This window comes from Netta rufina (genome assembly GCF_964035555.1).
Source record: "Netta rufina genome assembly, chromosome: 29".
Lineage (NCBI taxonomy): Eukaryota > Metazoa > Chordata > Aves > Anseriformes > Anatidae > Netta > Netta rufina.
The window spans coordinates 2,146,807-2,165,646 of NC_140153.1; the positions used below are offsets into that span (position 1 = coordinate 2,146,807).

Here is an 18,840-nt window from a genome sequence, read left to right on the forward strand (position 1 = left end):
AATCCGTGGTGCCGATGGGATCCAATTCCTTCCCTGTGGGCACCCGACATGGGGCTGGGAGGGCTCGGGGGGGGTCTCTCCCTTTTGCATCCCACCCCCCAGTGCTGATTTCTTCGTCCCACGGAGCTCAGCCTAGTGGGATTTGGGATGTGCCTCCCCCCTTGCTGCCGTGCTGCCTCCCCGGGGAAAACAATTTGGGGACCGTGGGCAGGGATGCTCCGGATGCCACCACCCTCCTTAATCCGGGCACCGCTCCTCGAGCGGGGCTGAGCGAGGACACCGAGAGCCGGGGGGGGTCCCGGCCGTGCCCCCCAACCTTAGGCCGTGCGTATCGCTCGTCCCTGCTCATTAACGGCGAGCTAATTAAGCGGCACGCGGTGCCCCCGCCGCGATGCGATGCTCGCCTTCCTGCGGGTAGCGGCGGGGAGAGGCGGCTTTGCTCCTCCCCGTCTCCAGCGCCGCTGACTCTGCCCACCCGAGAGCGGCACAGAGCAGGAATGGAGGGGGACTTGGCCACCAGCGGAGCCCGGCTGCCTGCGCTGCTGCTGGCGCTGCTCGGCCTCGTGCCAGGTGAGTGCCCGGGCACCGAGCCCTCGTCCCCGCACGGCCGGGGCCTCCCAGGGTGGGCAGCGCCACCGCCGGTGCCCCCCGGCTCTCCGCCGCCGAGCCTTCGGCCTCACAGGTCCACACGGCCACGCAGGCGCGCGTGATGCTCGAAGGAGAGGTTTCGTAAGCTGGGGGGGCTCCGGGCAGCCCCCCGCTGAAGCCCCCGGCGGGGGCAGCTCGCCCCACGGAGCCCCCCGGGGCTGCGCCCGAGAGCGCGGCGAGGCTCTTACGTAAAAGAGGAGCGAGGAATCCCCTTAAATCCCGGCGTGCTAAGCCAGACGTTGAATAATTCCCATAAAACCCTCGATTCCGACAGAAAGCATCTAATAGTCCGGGCGGATTAGCGGCGAGGTTTTATCTTCCTAAGGCTTAATTGGCTTCGGGAGCGCGCGGCCGGCAGACGGGGGCTGCTGGCGCCGGCGCTCGGCGCGTGCTGCGGGCAAAACTGCAGCCAGCGGGCTGGAAAGGAGGCCGGCGGGGAGCCTCGGGGCTTGCCAGCCCCCCAAACTCGATCCAAATCCTTTGCTTCGGGGGTGAGGAGCCGGAGCGGGATAAAGCCCAGGTGGAAATCACCTTCGGAGATCTTTGGGATCGGAGATGGGAGCTGCACGGAGCCGGACGCCCTGCACCGGGGAGCCTCGGGCACCTCGGGGCGCCCAGCTCTGCCCTCTTTGGGGCTGTTAATGGGGTAGGAGGGAGCAGCCCGGGATGTGGAGTGCTTGTGCTCGGCACCCACCCGCTTCTCCCACCCGATTTTCCTCCATCCCTCCCTGCTCCCCCCTCCTTGCGCTCACTGAGGGCTGCGGCTCGTCCCCATCACCCCCAGGGCTCAGCATCTGCCCAGCAGCTGGGCACCAGCCCCTTCCTGCAACCGGGACCCCAAAAACTTGGAAATGCCCCCGGGGGAGCAGCGCGGGAGGGAGCGGGGCTCAGCCTGCTGCCAGGCTCGGGTGGAGGAGCCCCAAAAAAAGCCCCCGATAAACGGGATGGGAACGGTGGGGAGCGTTCCTTCCCAGCAAAGCGGGGAGGCTCGATAAAAAGCAAAGGCTGGGATGGCTGCCTTTAATCTGCTCGGATATTCTGGCACATCTGCTTCTGCCGGCGGGGCGGGGGGAGAGGAGAAAAGAGAAGAGGAGAGAAGAGAAGAGGAGAGGAGGGGACGCCGGGGACGTCGCGCCCCTGGTCCCATCCCGGACGGGGCGAAGCCGCTCACCCCAAACCCCAGCGCTGAGCGTCCCCATCCCTGCGTGGGACGGGGACAGGTGGCAGAGGGGGCTCGGAGAAGATGCCAGCCCCCCCCCCCCTTTTCCTCGGCCCCTTCCTCCCCCTGGCAGGGCCGGGGGCGGTGGAGGAGACAGCTTGCGGGTAGGCGGGCGCTGCCGGCAGGGAGGGAGCCGGTGCCGAGCGTGCTTGCGCGCGGAGAGCTGGCGGAGCTGCCAAAAAACCGCGGGTGTGGGCTCAGAGCGACGGCCCCGCATCGCCCAGGTGGCTCCAAACCCCCCCCCCCCCCCAATCCCTCACGGTCCCCCCCCCACCTTGCCCTAACCCGTGTTGGTTTTTCGTAGGCATCGTGGCGGAGGCGCGTTTTAAGGCGGAAAATGAGGTTTTGCAGATGCTGGCGGGGAACTCCTCGCAGAGTCTGTTGGAGCGGTGTTCTGGTGAGCGCCCCAGAGCGCGCCCGTTCAGATGCGGCACCGGCATCCGAACCACGTAGACGCTTTTTTTTGGGACGCCGACCCCCGGCGCCCTCCCCTCCCCGCCGCTAGCAGCAGCCTCGGCACCCTCTCGGGCCACCTTCCCGTGTCCCCAACCCCGACAGGGACACCCGCAGCGGGCGCAGAGGAGACGATGCTTCCTTCCTCTTCCTCCTCCTCTTCCTCCAGCCTCGGACGGACGGCGGCACCGGGAGGGGATCCGTCCCCCTCCGGTAGGGGGGCTCCTGCTGCCCGTCCCCACGTTGTCCCCGCACAGCCGGTGACGTTTTGCTTTGTCCCCAGAGCTCCTCTTCGGCCGTGTCCGGGCGCAGCCCCAGCAGGTGATCGGCATCCTGGGGGGCTCGGTGCTGCTCTCCCCGGCGCTGCCCCCCGGCAGCAGGGTGAAGGAGATCGAGTGGAGCTTTTCGGCCGGCGCCGGGGCCACGATTCAAGTGGCGGAGTTTGGCCCGGGGGGGTTCGAGCGCCCCGACCCCCACGACCGCTTCAAGCAGCGGCTGGAGATGCTCAACGCCACGGCGCTGAGGATCGGGGGGCTGGAGCTGGGCGACAGCGGGGTCTACGGGGCGAGGATCAAACTGCACCCGGCGCTGGTGGAGGACCAAGCCTTCAACCTCTCCGTCTACGGTGAGCGATGCGAAACGGGGCCGGGTTTTGGGGGAAGGACATGAAGAACCTCCCGGCGCGGGCTGGAAAGATGGGGAAAACGCGGCACAGAGCAACGAGGCGGTTTGGGAGAGACCCCGACCCTCCGTGCTCCCCGCCGTGGGGTCCTTTGTGGGGTGGCCGTGCCCCGTTCCAGCCCCGTCACCCGTCTGTGGGGTGGCAGGGGGACGTGGCTGACCCCGTCGCGTCCCCTCCTTGGGCGCAGAGTCGGTGCCGAGCCCCCGGACCCGCAGCCAGCTGCTGGCCAGCACGGTGGAGTGGTGCAACCTGACCCTGCAGTGCCAAGGAGCGGGGAAAGGAGCCGTCAACGTCACCTGGAGGAGGGACAACGGGCGCCGGGAGCTGGGCGCCGACCGCACGCAGCTCTCCCCCGACGGCACCACGCTGCGCCTGGCCCTGCAGCCCGGCACCGCCAACGCCACCTACGCCTGCACCGTCAGCAACCCCGCCGACCACAAGGTCGTCCTCTTCGACCTGCAGAGCATCTGCCGGAGCGGGGGTGAGGCTGCGGGTGCGGGTGCTGCTCCCCCGGGGGGTGCCGAGCACCCTTGGGTGCCAACCGGCTCGGCCTGGGGGGCGGTGAGAGGGGGTAAGGGGGGTCTTTGGCTGTCCCCCCCCTGGCTCAGCCCCTCTCTTTCTGCCCTCGCAGGGGGACAGGCGGCCTTCTCCAAGTCGGGGTACATCGTCCTCACCCTCATCCTGCTGGCCGTGAGCCTGGGGGGCGCCTTCTGGTGCTGGCGGCTGAACAGCGAGAAGTCGGCGGACCCAGGTCGGTGGTGGAGCCCCTCTCGGGGGCAGCTCGGGGTCGAGCCGCGCTCTGGGGCCGTTTTTGGGGTCCCCCGTGTCCCTGACACCCCCTCCCCGCTTTCCCCTCTGCAGCTTCCACCCCCACGGTGCCGGCTGAGGAGGGTCCCCCTGACCCCCAGTACGCCGAGATCGTGCGCCGGAGCCCCCCGGAAGGTAATGACCAGGTGAGGAGCCCCCCGCAGGGTCGGGCACTGGGGCTGGGGGCTGCCAGCTGGGGCGGGGGCCATGCCGGAGGGGTCCCCATCACCTCGGTGTCCCCATCGGAGCCGGTTCCAGCTCATATCGGGGTCCCCATCCACGCAGGACGCACGGTGCAGGGGGGGCTCCGCGGCACGGGGCCACCGTGGGCTCTGCACCCTCCCCATCCCGGGGGCGAGCGGGGAGGGCACAGTGGGGTGGGGAGGGGTGAGGGAGGACCCTCAGCAGCCCCCACTTCTTCCGCAGGGCCTCCGTCCCCCCGAAAATAACCCGGACCCCAGCCCGCCGGAGAAAGCGCCGGTCAGCACCGTCTGCGAGCAGATCCACCGGGCGCCGGAGGACGCGGCCGAGGAGGTGACATAGGCCCTCAGGTGCGGGTGGCCCGTGGCCGTGTCTGCCCCCCGGGAGGGGGTCCGGGGCCGGGTGGAGACCCCCCCAAACCCCCCCAAACCCTCCTGGCACTGCGCCCACCCCCCTGGCACTGCCCCCAGCCCCATCGCTGCATGCTGCGCCAGGTCCCGTCCTGCTGCGTGGAAGGGGGAGAGGAGGGGTGAGATGCACGGACGGACGGACGGACGGACGGACAGCAGCACGGACGGACGGACGGACAGGGCGGCCCGACGCCCTCCGTCCGTCCTCCTGAAGGATTTCTCCCTCTCCCCGCAGGCGCCGACAGCGCTGGAGCGTCGGGACGTAACCCAAGGGCTGTGACGTGCGTTGTGTGCCAAACCCGACCCCTCTCCAGCCCCCCCCCCCCCCCCCGTTTCGATTCCGGGGACGGGAGGCGCCACCTCTGGGTGCCAGCCGGCCGGACGCCTTCCCACCCACCTCTGGTTTGCCCAAATTTCTGCCCAAAGCCCTCCCGGCCCCTTGGGGAACAAGGAGAAGAGCGGCAGCGAGGCTGGGGGTCCCCCTCCGGCACCCGGGCAGCTCTGATGCCTCAGGACTTTTTGGGGGGGGGGTCCCCAACCCTATTTCTTCAAGCTGAGACAGCAGCAAAAAGGGGGGGGGGGACCAAATCCTTTTTTTAGGGGGTTACAGGGGGCGGGCAGGGGGCTGGGGGCACCCCAGTGCCAGCCACTGCGAATCCAGGATGAGAGCACCCGGCGCAAATTGTCCCCCCCCCAGCTGCCCCCAGCTCAGCCCCTGCCCTGGTTCCCCCCTCCCGGGGCCGAGCAGCCCCCGGTGGCATCCCAGGGGGGGGGCCATGGGGGCACCGGTGCCGGCGTGGGTCTGCGCCCACTCTTCCTCCCCCCCATCGCCGTTTCCGTGTTGCCTGTGCACTGCCGCGAAAAAAAAGAAAAAAAAAAAAAAGAAAAAAAAAAAGGGGGGGGGGGGTCTCACTCGTGTATGTCCAGCACCTTCTGTCACGGGGGCTCCGTGCTCGGCCCCCACCTCCCAGCCTGGTAAAAGCAGCAAATAATAAAATCTTGGTGAGAGCCCTGAAATCATCCCCGGGGGCCGTGCTGCAAAACCTCAAAACCTCCCCGCTTCGGGGCTGCGCCCCCCAAAAAAAGAAGAGCACCGGGGGGGGGGGGGGGCGCGGCCGCTTCTCGCTTCCCTTTTTGGAACTGCAGAAAACGGCAGCGGGGAGCTCAGCGGTTCCTGCTCAGCCCCTGCTCTGCTCCTCTGCACGGGGACGAGCCCGGCCGTGCTGCGCTCTCCCTTCCCTTCCCTTCCCTCCCCTTTGGGTTTTGCTCCGGGTGAAGGTTTTTCGAGATGAGTCCCCGGGGGGCCAGCTCAGCGGGGTGGGAGCGCCCTGCACCCACTTACAGCATCCCCAAACCGACCTTTTCGTCCCAGCTCCCAGCCAGCCAAGAGCTTTTTGACACCAGCAGCTCCCCGTGCTCCTGGTGCCTTGCAGCCAGCACCCCGAGGAGCCTCCTCCCCGAGCCCTACACCCAAATCTCCCCGTGCCAGGGGCCGGGCGCTCGTCCCCAAGCCGTGCCAGGTGCCCGTTCCCTCCCGCCACCAACCCAGCTGGCATTATTTACCCAACAGCAGCATCCGGGCTCCAACCCTGCTTTATTGCACCCGGAGGAGGACGAGGGCTGGGCAGCAGCACCCGAGGGCTCCGGGCGATGGAGAGGTCCCGGAGGAGCTGAGCTGGAGCCCGGCGGGGGGCTCGGCGTCGGTCCCCAGGGTGTCCTCAGGGTGTCCCCAGGTTGCCACCCCCCCCGGGGAAGGTGAGCTGCTGCCTGTGGGTGGATTTGCATGCGTCCTCACCGCCGCCTGCGCAGCTGAGGTCACCTCGAGCTGGTGATGGAGACATGGGGGAGCCGTGGGGCCGGCGACGTCCCCTTCATCCCCGGCTGCTGGCCCTGCTCCTCATCGCCGCAGGTAGGCACGGGGAGGAGGTGGCCACCGGGTTCTGCTTGCTGGTGGCCCCCGGTGCTGAGCCTGGTGGTGCTGGTGGTGCTGGTGGTGCTGGTGGTGGTGCTGGGAGAGCTGAGAGTGGGAGGCGAGCTCAGCGGCGGCTGCCTGCTGCTGCAGAAAGCCAGCGAAACCCAGCTTCGGGGCTGGGTTGCAAAACGAGTCCCAGCCCTGGAGGGTTTAGAAATATGGGAAATAGCCGGGGAGAGAGCGGGGATGGATCCCAAAAGGGGGTCCCCAGCGCTGCTGCCGGGGGGAGCCGGCTTGGGGCAGGCTCGGTGCCGATGGGGAGCAGCGTGGGAAGGGCCCAGCGCCCTGCAGGGCATCGCCGTTTATTGGCAGCGTAAATCAGCAGCCGAGAGCCCCGCTGTCACCAACCAGGCTGGGACCCGACCGTGAGAAGGTTTGCTCCTCGTCCTCAGCCCTTGGCTTGTAAATTGTCAGGGTTTCGTGCCAAACCCTGCCCGCCCGTCCCCGCAGGGCCCGCGGGGGTCCCTTTGTGCAGCTCCCAGCTCAGAGGCAGAGCTGTGCCCCACGCAGGGTGTTGGGGCCGGGCTAGGATCACAGCCGGGCTCTCCAGCAGCCCCCAAACTGGGGGGCACCCGGAGAACCAGGGGGGGACACAGCCACCACCGCCCAAAAGGCTCCAGCTCTGTGGGGTGAGGGCTTTGGGGACGGGGATGGGGACAAGCAGACATCCCTCAGGAGCTTCCAAGGGCAGGGAAACAAAACACGCCGAGGCTGTGTTTTGGGGTAAAGCCAGGGCCACGGCCCTTTGTTTGGGGCAAAACACCAGCGGGCAGCTCGCTGCCACCGGGGGCAACCAGCGGTGACGTGGGCTCGCTCTGCATCAGCGTCCCCAAAACATTGGGGGGAGCTGGCAGGGCACCGTGGGAGCCCCCCCCCACGCACATCCCCACACTTTTGCCGCCTGCCTGCCAGCCCTACAGCGTCGCCTTCCTCCCCGCAAAACCAAAGCGGCCCCGGCCAGAGCGCGGCTGCACCGGCAGCGGGTGGGAAACGCGTGGCCGGCCCCGAGCGGGGCACAGGAAGCGAGCGGCCGGTGCAGGACGGGGGCCTGTGATGTGGGGGGGGGGACGGGGGACGCAGCTTTTTGCGTCTCGGAGCCGCATCCCGCCCCTCCTGGCGTCACGGCAGCTCCGCGACCCCGCTGGAAATAGGGCGCTGCCCGCAGAGCCGCCTGCACCCCGAAATTCGGCTCGTGGCTCCGATGGGGGGGTGAAAACCCGGGGGTGCTGGAGGTGAGGGGTGGAGGATGAGGGGTGCTCAGGGCTCTGCTTCTTCCCTGACCTCCGTTGTCCCCGTGCAGGCTCCGCAGGCTCCCAGCCGCAGCCGGTGAGCGGGGTCCGGGGGCGCTCGGTGCTGCTCTCCCCGGTGCTGCCCAACAGCAGCAGGGTGAAGACGGCCGAATGGTACTTCATGGCAGGCACTGGGAAAAAAATTCGAGTGGCGGAGTTTGGCCCAAAGGGGTTCGAGCGCCCCGACCCCCACGACCGCTTCCAGCAGCGGCTGGAGATGCCCAACGCCACGGCGCTGAGGATCAGGGGGCTGGAGCTGGGTGATAGTGGGATCTACGGGGTGTGGATCAAATACAACAGCACGGTGGAAGTGGAGGACCAAGCCTTCAACCTCTCCGTCTACGGTGAGCAACTGGAACCAGCGCTGGGGGGTTACTGGGAAGCGCTGCTGCCGCTCCTGGGGTTTCCAGCTGGTGGGGAGAGGCGACAAAGCCCTTTTGTGCCGGGAGGGGAAGGGGAAGAGAAACCGCCCAGCATCTGCCGGGGGAAAGGGGATTTTCCTGGAGCGATGACGGCTCCGTGCTCCACCTGCAGCTCCATCTCCTGCCCTTTGGCTCCCGGCGTGCCCGGGGTGCAGGGGCTGGGTCCCAGTAGGGTTTTTTTCCGTGCCGCCACCAGACCCAGTGCCGACACCGCAGATCCATCCCCAGCTCCTGTCCCGCAGCCCCCAGGGCTGTAACGTCACCCTGAGCTGCTTGCTGCCCCCCACCAGCCTCGCTCGGACCTCCTGGCAGCTCGGCAACACCTCGGGGACACTGTGGGAACAGAGCGGGGACGGCCAGACCCTATGGCTTGCCATCCCCCCCGACGCCCTCAATGACACCTACACCTGCGTGGCTCGAAGCCCTGCCGAGGAGCAGAGCAGCTCCGTCAGCCTCAGAGCCCTGTGCCAGCTCGGTAAAGCCCCCCCACAACTCCCCCATTGTTATTTTAGGGTGCTGGGGGGCCATCCGGCCACCCACCGTCCCCCAATTTGTCCCCGCAGAGGGGGGCAGGCAGAGGTGGGCCATCTGCCTGGGGGTGCTGGCTGCCGTCGCGGGCCCGCTGAGCATCCTGTGCTGCCTGAGGAGGAGGAGGAGGATGAAGGCGGATGAAGGAGGTGGGCACCATGACGGGGACCCCAACAGGGGTGCGGTGTCCCCAGGGCTCGGGGGGGGTCCCTGCGCCCCCCGCTCGCCCTCCCCAGCTCGTCTCTCCCCTGCAGCCCCCGGCGTGGCGGAGGAGCCGCAGTACGCACAGATCCCGAGGAGAGGCCCCCCCGAGGAGGACGAGCCGGTGAGGCTGGGGGAGGCCGCCCACGGCCCCACTAGGGTTTGGGGCCAGGGGGGGTCCCGGGGCTGTCCCCAAGGGGTGACCCTGCTGCTGTCCCCTATAGGGGTCCTGGGGATGTCCTCACGGGGAGAACCTCGGGGCCATCCCCATGGGGGGATCCTGGTGCTGTCCCCACAAGGGACCCCAGGGCTGTCCCCACAGGGGGTTCCTGGGGTTGTCTCTATAGGGGGTCCTGGCACTGTCCCCATAGGGGGGGATCCCGGGGTTCTCCCTATGAGGGGACCCTGATGCTGTCCCCATGGGGGGGGGTCTCAGGGCTGTCCCTATGGGGGGATCCCAATGCTGTCCCTACAGGGGGGTCCCGGGGCTGTCCTTATGGGGTGACCCAGGGCTGTACCCTATAGGGGGTCCCAGGACTGTCCCCACAGGGGGTCCTGGGGCTGTCTCCATGGAGGGACCCCGGGGCTGTCCCCTAAGGGAGGTCCCAGGGCTGACCCCACAGGGGGTCTCGGGACTGTCCCTATGGGGTGACCACGGGGCTGTCCCCTATAGGGGGTCCTGGGGCTGTCCCCACGGGGCTGTCTGGGGTCTGTCCACACACTGGGGTCCTGGGGCTGTCCCCATGGGGTGACCCCGGGGCTGTCCCCACGGGGGGTCCCATCCCAACCCCGTTCCTGTCCCCGCAGCCCCCCCAGCCCAGCGCCCCCCTCAGAACCATCTACAGCGAGGTGGGGGCCGGCACGCACAGCCTGGCCCAGCCGCAGGCCTGAGCAGCAGGATCAGGAAGGACGGACAGACGGACGGACAGACAGGCGGACACGCGGCCCTTTTTACCCATTTTTGCTTTATTTCCCCCCATTTCCTTCCCCCTCCCCTCCCCAAAAGCAGGGGGTCAGCAGGACCCCAATAAAGGCGGTTGGAAACAGAGGAGGCGGTGTCTGTGAGTGTGAAGGGGGCGGGAAGGCTCTGGGGGGGGACCCCAAACCCTAAAATTTGGGAAATTTGGGAAATTTGGGGTGGGGGGGGCAGGAAAGAAGGGGCCGCTTCGCTTTCCGCCCTCTTTTGTCCCTCAGCGCCACCCGTCGGCGGGCGGCGGGAAGGGGAGGGGGGCGGGGCGGGGCGGCGCCGTGCGTGCGCGCTCCCGCCCGGACGCAAAGCCGGAAGCGGAAGCGGGGGGAGGGCGGGGTTGCTAGGAGGAGGAGGAGGGGAGGGGACGGGAGCGCGCCCGGAAGTGTGTGGGCGGCGGCGGCGGTTCCGGTTCCGGCGGCCGTGCGGGGGAGGCAGCGGCGGCGGCGGCGGCGGCGGCGGCAGCAGCGAGGCGAGCACCACATCGGCACCGCGGCCCGGCCGCGCTCCGCCGCCCTCCGCCCCCGCTCCGCCCCCGCAGGTGGGTCCCGGGGAGCGGCACCGGGAACCGGGATCCTGGGCCCGGCCCGGCCCGGCCGCCGCCATCCCGGAGGGGGGTTAAAGGGGGGGGTCTGGGGGGGAGGCCGCGTTGCTAAGGGAGGGCCCGGGGGTGTGGGGGGGGGGGTTGGGGGAGGTGGGGGGGGGTCCCGGGGGTGAGGGGGGGGAACGGGGTTGGGAATTGGGGGTTGGAGCGGGGAGAACGGGGGGGTGGGAACGGGGCCAGCCCGAGCGGGGAGCCCCGGTCCGGGTGGCGGCGCTGTAACGGGAGCCCCGGGGGCGGCCCCGAGGCCGTTCCCATGGCGGAGCGGCGGCGCCGAGCAGGAAACCCCGGCGGGGACGGAGCGGGGGCGGGCAGGGCTGGCAGACACCCCCCCCCCGGGCACCGGGACCGGGTTTTGTGCCCCTTTTCACCCCCCGGTACCGAACCCCGAGCCCCGTCCCGGGATCGGAGCCAGCTGCGAGCTCCCTCCCGGTAACCGGGGGCTCTCCCCCCACCCCGCGTTTGGTTTGGTTTGGTTTTGGCACCGCTGCCCGGTTCCCTGAAGGGCATTTGCCGGGTTTAGCTCCCCCCCCCGGGCCCCGTTGTGACGGGAGGCGAACGGTAACGGGGTGGGGGGGGCAGCCCGGGGCCGGCCGGGGCTGATCTCCTTCTGTTCCTCAGCCAGCAGGAGGGAGAAAATGAAAGCGGGCTGCAGCATCGTGGATAAGGCAGAAGGAGGAGGAGGTAAGGCAGCGCCGCGCAGCTCCCAGCCCGCCCCCGGGCCCCTTCCCAGCCCCAAGGAGGCTCGGGCAGGAGGAATCCCCCCCGAAAAAAACCCTAGGCAAAACCGTGTGTCGGTGGGACCCGAAAGAAGCCCCCCTCCGTGCGCGCCCAACTCCTTTTTACACCCTAAAGAGCTCCGGGTTTAACGCACGAATCCTCCCAGGAATGTTTTATTTGTTAGGATGAATAAATTTAGCCGTGAGGATCTCCCCGCCGGCTCTCTCCCCCCCCTCCGAACCCCCCCGGGGTTGTTTTTCTTTGAGCCCCAGCCCGCGACGGGGCCGTCTGGGCACGGCCAGGCTCCGCGCGCGCTGCCCCCAGCCGAAAATTGCGGCGGCGACGGTTTGGAAAACCGCGTCTCCGGCAGCTGTGCTGGGAAAAGTGCTCTGACAAAAGCCCAGCTCGGTTGGCAGCCACTCAGAAACATCTGGCGGCGCGGCCGGCTCCGTGCCGGGTGCCGTGCTCGCCCGGTGTCCCCGGCAGCCACCCTCCGCTCGCCTCCCTTCACCATTTTGAGCACCAAACAGCCAAATCCGGCCCTTTTTGGGTCGTTTGAAGCACCTGGAGTCCAAATCGTAGCGCTATTTGAAGCTGTTGGGCTTCTTCCCACTATTTCTGCCATTCTTTCTGTGTTGTTTTTTTTTTATGTCCCTTTAAGTTTCGCCTTTTTTTTTTTTTTTTTTTTTCCTTTGGAGCTCCTCCAAGGAGAGTGGGGCGAAATGAGTAAGAGAGCGAGCGGCTCTGAGCGAGGGAGCCGGGCTTTTTTCTGCCTCTGCACGGGGTGCGTGCTGGGCTTTTTTTTCTGCCTCTGCACGGGGTCTGTGGGGGGCTCCCAGCTCGTGGCCCCGCTCTGGGGAGAACCCCACGCGCCCGTAGCGCAGGCGCTCGGTGCCAGAACCGGCGCTCGCGAGCCCTGGAGCCGCGGGCGGCCGCCTGAGCGCCTCTCCCTGGCACCCCCCAAGGTTATCACTTCCCCGAGTGGGCGTACAAGACCGAGTCGAGCCCCGGCTCGCGGCAGATCCAGCTCTGGCACTTCATCCTGGAGCTGCTGCAGAAGGAGGAGTTCCGCCATGTCATCGCCTGGCAGCAGGGCGAGTACGGGGAGTTCGTCATCAAGGACCCCGACGAGGTGGCGCGGCTGTGGGGCCGGCGGAAATGCAAGCCCCAGATGAACTACGACAAGCTGAGCCGGGCCCTCAGGTGAGCGGGATACCCCCTGACCCGTTTCGGGCGGGCTGACCTCGATGCTCTGCCCCGATCCGGGTGCGTTTCGGGGAAGTTTCCATCAAATCAGAGCTCTGGGTGCGATCGGGGAGGCAGGGGAGGGAATTCCTGGCTGCCCGTGACGTGTTCCACGGTGGCACGAACCCGCACCGATGGCTCAGGTGGTTATTAGCGGGCCGGCTTCCTTCCGGGGAGCTTTTCTGCCTCTTTTCTCCTCTCCCATCGCCGCTGCCGGCTTGAGCAAGAAGGTGTGGGAGGAAACCAGAGGTGTTACTCCATTATCACACCATCGATGGGACCGTTTCAGAGAAAGCAACTCCCCTTTCTAACATTTCTTGGGCTCGCCTCTTGGCTGCCAAACCTGCTCCCGGTGCCGCGGGGGGGGGGCCGGAGCCGCCTGGGAGCACCCCTGGGTGCTGCTCACGCCGCGGGGACGCGTTCCCTCAGCCCCCGCGGGGCTGAAGGGCACCTTCTGCTGGAGACGAGGGCCGAGTGTCCCTCACCCTGCGCTTCATAACTCTAAAACCACCACTAAAACTTTGCTCCCTCTAATTTTGGCCCTCACAGTTTGTTTTTTTTGAGTTTTTTTTGAAGCGAGGCAGTAAAAAATCTCACAGAATCCACTGAGTTGAAGCCCATCAAGAGCAGCCAGGTCCCTGACAGGTCCCGGCGTTATCAGCCCTCTCGGGAACGTGGACTTCGCTGCCTTACGCCCTCTGATACCTCCTGGGTGGAGCTGGCGAAGGCAAACAAGGCAGCAAACAGCCCAGTCCCATGCTGGAACAGGAAGGAAACGATAAATTGAATGGCACCGAGGCCGTAATTGAGGCATGGGAGTGGAAAATAGCCACCACCTGCCAACACTGATCATGCCTTGGCGTCTCGGTGCCAAGTGTGACAGCGGCAGGGACCAGGGCTCCCCCTGGGGAGCTCGGGCTCCTCGCCCCCCTGCTGCCAGGAGCCCTCCCTGCCCCGTTTGGTGCGACCAGCCACCACGCACGGGGATCCGTGGCCCTGAGCCGCCTGCAACAGCTTCTGTTTGTACACCACGAGGCTGAGGACAAACAGGAGTGGTGTAAGCAGGGAGGAGGCAGCGCAGCAGATTATGCCTCCTTTCCCCGTGGCCGAGTTCCTCCTCGCTCCGACGTCGGTTGGGGCTGTGGAGAGCCCAAAAAAAAAGGGGCAGGAGGGGCAGGAGGTGGGCCAGGGCTTTTGGTGTTGGCTCTGGGTGCCTCTCCTCAGCCCCGATCAGCACCGCCTGGGCGAACAAGGGAATGTTTTTAACCCTACGGTGCTCCGGGTAAACAGGAGGGAAATAAATTCCTTGCTTGTGAGTCCAGCAGCAGGGACTGGCCCTCCTAATTTCCGGCCTGGTGCCCCCTGTGCTGCTGGTGACGGCGTGCAGGGCCTCGAGGATGGGGGGAAAAACAAAACCCAGAGGGGGCTGGGGAGCTGGGTCCCTTCTGCTCGGCTCTGGGACCGCCCCGAGCTTCGTTCTGCTGCTGCCTCGGGTGCAGATTCCCCTTTTTCAGGCTGCCTCCTGTGTCTGTGTGGGGGTGCTTTTGCGAGCCCCCCAGCCCACGGCACTGGTCCCAGTTTGGACAGTTTGCCCTGGGGAGCCCTCAGGGTCGCCCCTTTCCCCGCGTGTTTTAGGGAACGTCACGGTTTGAAAGCCACCCCTAAAAATCATGGGATAGGAGGGGCGAGGACCGTGTGGAACCTTCCCGAGCCCGTGTTTTCGTGTGCTCCTGCTGTCAGTTCTCCGGGCTCCTGCCCCTTGGCGGCCGTGTCAAAGGTGGCCGTCGGTCGCGCTGCGAAAACAAGACCTTTGGCCGGGTTGCCACGTGCCTTGATGGCTCTCCCTGCCTTTTTTTTGTTTTTTTTCTACCAGATACTACTACAACAAGAGGATCCTCCACAAGACTAAAGGCAAAAGGTTCACCTACAAGTTCAACTTCAACAAGCTGGTGATGCCCAACTACCCCTTCATCAACATCCGTCCCAACGGTGAGCCTGGGGCCGGGGCAGGCGCAGAAACCTCCGCAGGTCCCCCTATCGCTCATCTCCTGCCTTTGGAAGGCTCTGCTGGGGCAATCAGGGCCGCTGCGGTGCGGTGGGGATGCCTGGGCGCTGATAAAGCTTTATCTGCACTGCTCCTTCCCTCGGGGTGGCTGTGGCCATCCCCAGGGGAGCCTCCAGGCGGTTTGGTTTCCTCTTCTGGGCTGCCCGGCACCCAGCCACGGGTTTGCTTTGCTTTCGCTCCTAGGGGACGGGTGTCCTTGGGATAAGAGGGTTTTATTTCTCTTGCCTCACATGTTTGGAACCTGAGTTTATGGTGCCCTATAAACGCGAGCCTCCTTGACCAGGAGCTTAGGGGTGTTTGTGGCAGCACGATCGCAAAGCCTGCGGCTCAGCAGCGCTCTGCTCTCCTCCCCTCTCCTGCAAAACCCCCCTTTTGGTTGCAGCTCCGCGCCTTCCGCATCAAAAGGAGGTGTTGTTTTTTTTAATCGACATACCTGGGGTGCAGAGAAACCCAGGAGTGAGCTCCGAGCATTTCTCTAGCTTCCAGAGAAGCGCAGGAACTCGTCTGAGTTTGACTAAAATCACAGGTATTTCTCGATCCTCCCTGCGGCACCGCGGCGTGCTGACATTCAGGATAACGAGAAAGAGTTTGGGAACGGAGCGTAATTGTTCCCTGCTTGTCCTAAAAGGCCTTTGAGTCTCTTGCCAGGAGCAGTAGCAGAAGTTCACGCTGGGTTTGTCCTAGAGTCAGCATTACTGCTGTGGTTTCTCTGGATGAGGGTCCTTTGTTCGCAGGATCCTTTCTGGGGGAGTTAAATCCCCCCCATAGCTAGATTTCTGCAGCCGGGGTGATTGTCTGCAGAGCTGCACCGCCACCACGCAGCCGGGGAAATTGATGGTGATCGTGGCCATCAAAAAAAAAAAAAAAAAAGCCCTTCTGGAAGTCATTACAGCGAGGCCCTAGACTGCAAACTCTCCGCAGCAAAGAAAGCGTGACTGCAGAGGCGCCTGAGCCAGCCTTTCTCACAGCGCCGCGCGCTCAGTTCTCACCTCCAGAAGAGCGCCTCAGGGGAAGCCTTGAAGATCTGTCTCGCAGAGAGAGAGAGAGAAAGGGAGGGAGAAGGGAGAGAGCAGGGGAAAGTGGGGATTGAATGTTGACTCTGAAACCCCAGCGGCTGAGAAAAACAGGTTACGTGTGGGCAAAGCGATTTCTCATCGGCGCTGCTGTGCTCTGTGCCTACGTACGGCGATGACTGCTCGTCGCTCTTGGCAGTCGGAGCACCCCGCATCCCTCTCCGCCCCGGGGAGCCCCAGCCAGGCAGGAGAGCACGAGTGTGACAGCGAGGCGTTGTCCTCCGAGCCAGCAGGAGCCCGGAAAGCCAGGCGGGGAGAGCAGAAATGCCCTGAAAGGCCTCACCTGTGTGGCACACGTTGCCTTTACGGCAGCGGGGAGAGGGAAATGTATTCTCCAGGAGCCCTCAGCCAAAGCATGGGGGTGTAAGATGTAGTACGAAGCTGCGCTGCAAATCTATAATTACTTGCAGCAACAAGTCTGGGCAGTTCCAGCTCAATATTGCTCACTGCTGTTCCTTTTCCCTGTTTGCAGCCACTCCCTCCTATCTCTGGGGCATGCATTTAAAAAAAGAAGTTTGGAGAACTGGAATGCACTTGTCTAATTACAACCTGTTTTCTTTCCTTCTGGCTGGGATGGGGGTTGGGATATCAAACCTGTTTGGGGCACTGGAATCAGGTTTCTTGACTCTTGCTCCCGCAGCTTTGAAGGGAGAGGGGAACGGGACGGCGAGTTACGGAGGTGAGAAGGCGCCTGGAGGAACTCGCTTCGCGATGGCTCTGCAGGCACCACACCGGGAGCTTGCTCAGGAGCCTGGGGAGTTGGAGCCAGCAGGAGCCGGCAGCGCTGCTGGCGGAACTGTTGGGGAGCAATGTCCTCGCAGAAAAGCCCAAATTGGGGACTTTGGTTCCACCCCGAGAGCTTGAGGTTCCCCGGCAGTGCCTCTGCGGGTGGCGTTGGCACGGGGTTGCCTCAGCCTGTCACCGAGGCCGTTTTCTGGTTAAAACAGAGCTCAGGGGAGAGTGCCCAAAAGTGGAAGCTCCTTCGGTGGTGCCGGAGGTTCGAGAAACCTCCGCCGGGGCGGGGAGGAGAAGATTCCTCCCCAGCAGCGGCGAGGTTTTGAGGTGGGCAGAGGAGACGGGAGAAGGGAGCAGATGGGGAAGGCGCCTCCCATCCCCTCGTCTGCTGCGCTGTTGATGGCGCGTGGTATTTTTGTGTTGCTCTTCCAAACGCCTGCGGGCGCAGCCCGAAAAGCAGCTCTTCACCTGGGATTTAACTCCCTCGGCGCCCTTTTAACGCTCTCCCCCTTTTTTTTTTTTTTTTTTTTTTTTTTTTTTCTTTCCCCCCCTCTCTTTCCCCTTGCCCCAGGTGTGGTGCCGCAGAGCGCTCCTCCCGTCCCCACGGCCTCGTCCCGCTTCCACTTCCCGCCGCTGGACAGCCACTCGCCCACCGACGATGCCCAGCCCGGCCGCTTCTCCGGCGCCTCCCTGGTCCCTTCCAACCCAGAAGCTTTGGGAGACGGCGGCGAGAGGAAGCCCGAGCTGCCGGAGCTGGAGGACGGCTCCTCGGATTGGCGCCGCGGCGTGGATCTCATGGCCTCGCGCAACGCCGTGGGCGCCGGGGGCATCAACCACCAGAAGCGCAAGCCCGAAATCATGCTGCCCCTCTTCACCAGGCCCGGCATCTACCCGGATCCTCACAGCCCCTTTGCTGTGTCCCCTCTGCCGGGGCGCGGCGGGGTCCTCAACGTCCCCATCTCGCCCGCCTTGTCCCTGACGCCCACCCTCTTCTCCTACAGCCCCTCTCCAGGCCTCAGCCCCTTCACGGGCAGCAGCTGCTTCTCTTTTAACCCCGAGGAGATGAAACACTACCTGCATTCGCAAGCTTGCTCGGTCTTCAACTACCACCTGAGCCCGCGGACTTTCCCCCGCTACCCGGGGCTCGTGGTCCCGCCACTACAGTGCCAAATGCCCCTGGAGGAGCAGCCCCAGTTCCCCATCAAGCTGCAGCCTCCCCCCGTCGGGCGCAAAAACAGGGAGAGACTGGAAAGCGCCGAGGAGTCGGCCACCCCCCAGCTCGCCAGTCCTCCCCCCAGGGTGAAGGTCGAGCCCTCGGTGGACAAGGAGGCCGAGCGCGAAGAGCCGCCCGCCAAAGGAAAAGACAAAAGCGAGAAGGAGGAAGGCTCCGGCATGGCAGCAGCGCCCGGCGGCGGCCTGGAAGAGGAGAAAGGGCCCGTGTTTGCCAGACCGGCCGCCCCATCCTGGCACCCGACCCCTCCAACCTCCACCCAGGCCGCCTTCCCGGCCGAAGAGCCGCAGGAGCAAGGGGAGAGCAGCGGCGAGAAGGCGCCCAGAGAGCCCGCCGGAGAGCCGGGGGCTCAGGAGAAGAGGGAGGACGCCCTGATGCCCCCCAAGCTGCGTCTGAAGCGCCGCTGGAACGGGGACCGGCAGGCGGACGCCCCCGAGGAGCGCCCCAACGGCCGCCTCCACTGGCACGGGGCGCTGGGCAGCCCCCACCTGGCGGCCGGACCCAAGGCCGTGGCGGCCGCCGCCGCCTCCGACGCCTAAAACGGGCCGGGCCTGAGCCGGCCGTGTATTTATGTAGCAAGGTTGCAGAGCGTTGGGGAGGGGGGGGGTAAAAAAAACAAGAAAAAAAAAAAAAACACAAAAAAACAAAACACGGGTGGGCCAGGGAGGGTGGGAGGGGGGTGCTGGGGCTAGGCTGGTTTGGTAATCGTAGAGACTAGGGGGTTGTGTTCTTTGTTTTCCTTGTTGACTTGCAGGTGAGACGCGGTTGTCTCGTTCCGAGTAGGAGAGGCGAGGGCAGGCGGCGAGCTGCGGCCTCGCGCGGACTCCGGAGGGGTCGAGGCCTCCCCCCCGAGGCGGAGGGACTCCAGGCGCAGCCTCTTTTCCGTGTGCTCTAGTATTTATAGAAGCGGCAATCTCGGAATTCATCTAGTTCCCTTTTTTTTTTTTTTTTTTTTTTGGTGGTGTTGTTATTCTTTTGGTGGTTTTTTTTTTCTTTTTTTTTTTTGACGGAGTCCGGCGCGATGGCGGGAGAGGATTTCCTGACGCTCCGAGATGCGCCGGGTGGCGGCCGGCTGCGAGGGAGGGGAGAGGAAATATCCGATCCCACACAGTCCTCGCGCCGCAGCCGGGCACGGGGGGCACATCTCCGAGCCCCCCCCCCCCGGGGAAGTGGGGAGGTGGGACGGCGGCGAGCGGGTCCCGGGAGCGCTCCGGGCTAGGGCTGGCGTCCTTTTTTTTGGCCTTTCAGAAATAGTGCAGAAGCCATGAGCAGATCGCAGAATCTTTCAGGGAAGGGAGTGGGGTGGGAAAAAAAAAAAAAATAATAACCCGATGCCTTTAATATACGCATTAAAATGTACCCTAGGTTGGT

At 65.5% G+C, this 18,840-nt stretch overlaps 2 protein-coding genes across 4 annotated transcripts; both read left to right on the forward strand.

Moving 5' to 3' along the window:
* Nucleotides 1-497: 497 nt before the first annotated feature.
* LOC311219714 (SLAM family member 8-like) lies at nt 498-4,700 on the forward strand (the record flags this gene model as incomplete). The annotated part of the gene is made up of 7 exons (XM_084302987.1): nt 498-570; nt 2,604-2,945; nt 3,190-3,483; nt 3,634-3,753; nt 3,864-3,955; nt 4,236-4,343; nt 4,656-4,700. 7 exons carry the CDS (start codon nt 498-500, stop codon nt 4,698-4,700), a joined length of 1,074 nt encoding a protein of 357 aa, XP_084159113.1.
* A 5,510-nt stretch (nt 4,701-10,210) lies between these two features.
* Nucleotides 10,211-18,090, forward strand: LOC311219706 (ETS translocation variant 3-like). 3 transcript variants are annotated; one of them, XM_084302963.1, is made up of 5 exons: nt 10,211-10,340; nt 11,022-11,084; nt 12,086-12,323; nt 14,239-14,354; nt 16,810-18,090. In XM_084302963.1, exons 2-5 carry the CDS (start codon nt 11,039-11,041, stop codon nt 18,006-18,008), a joined length of 1,599 nt encoding a protein of 532 aa, XP_084159089.1. In that variant the 5' UTR covers nt 10,211-10,340; nt 11,022-11,038; the 3' UTR covers nt 18,009-18,090. The 3 variants fall into 3 exon arrangements, with proteins under 3 accessions (XP_084159089.1, XP_084159090.1, XP_084159091.1); XM_084302964.1 differs by having other exon boundaries at nt 11,026-11,084; XM_084302965.1 differs by having other exon boundaries at nt 11,029-11,084.
* The last annotated feature ends 750 nt before the right edge of the window (nt 18,091-18,840 follow it).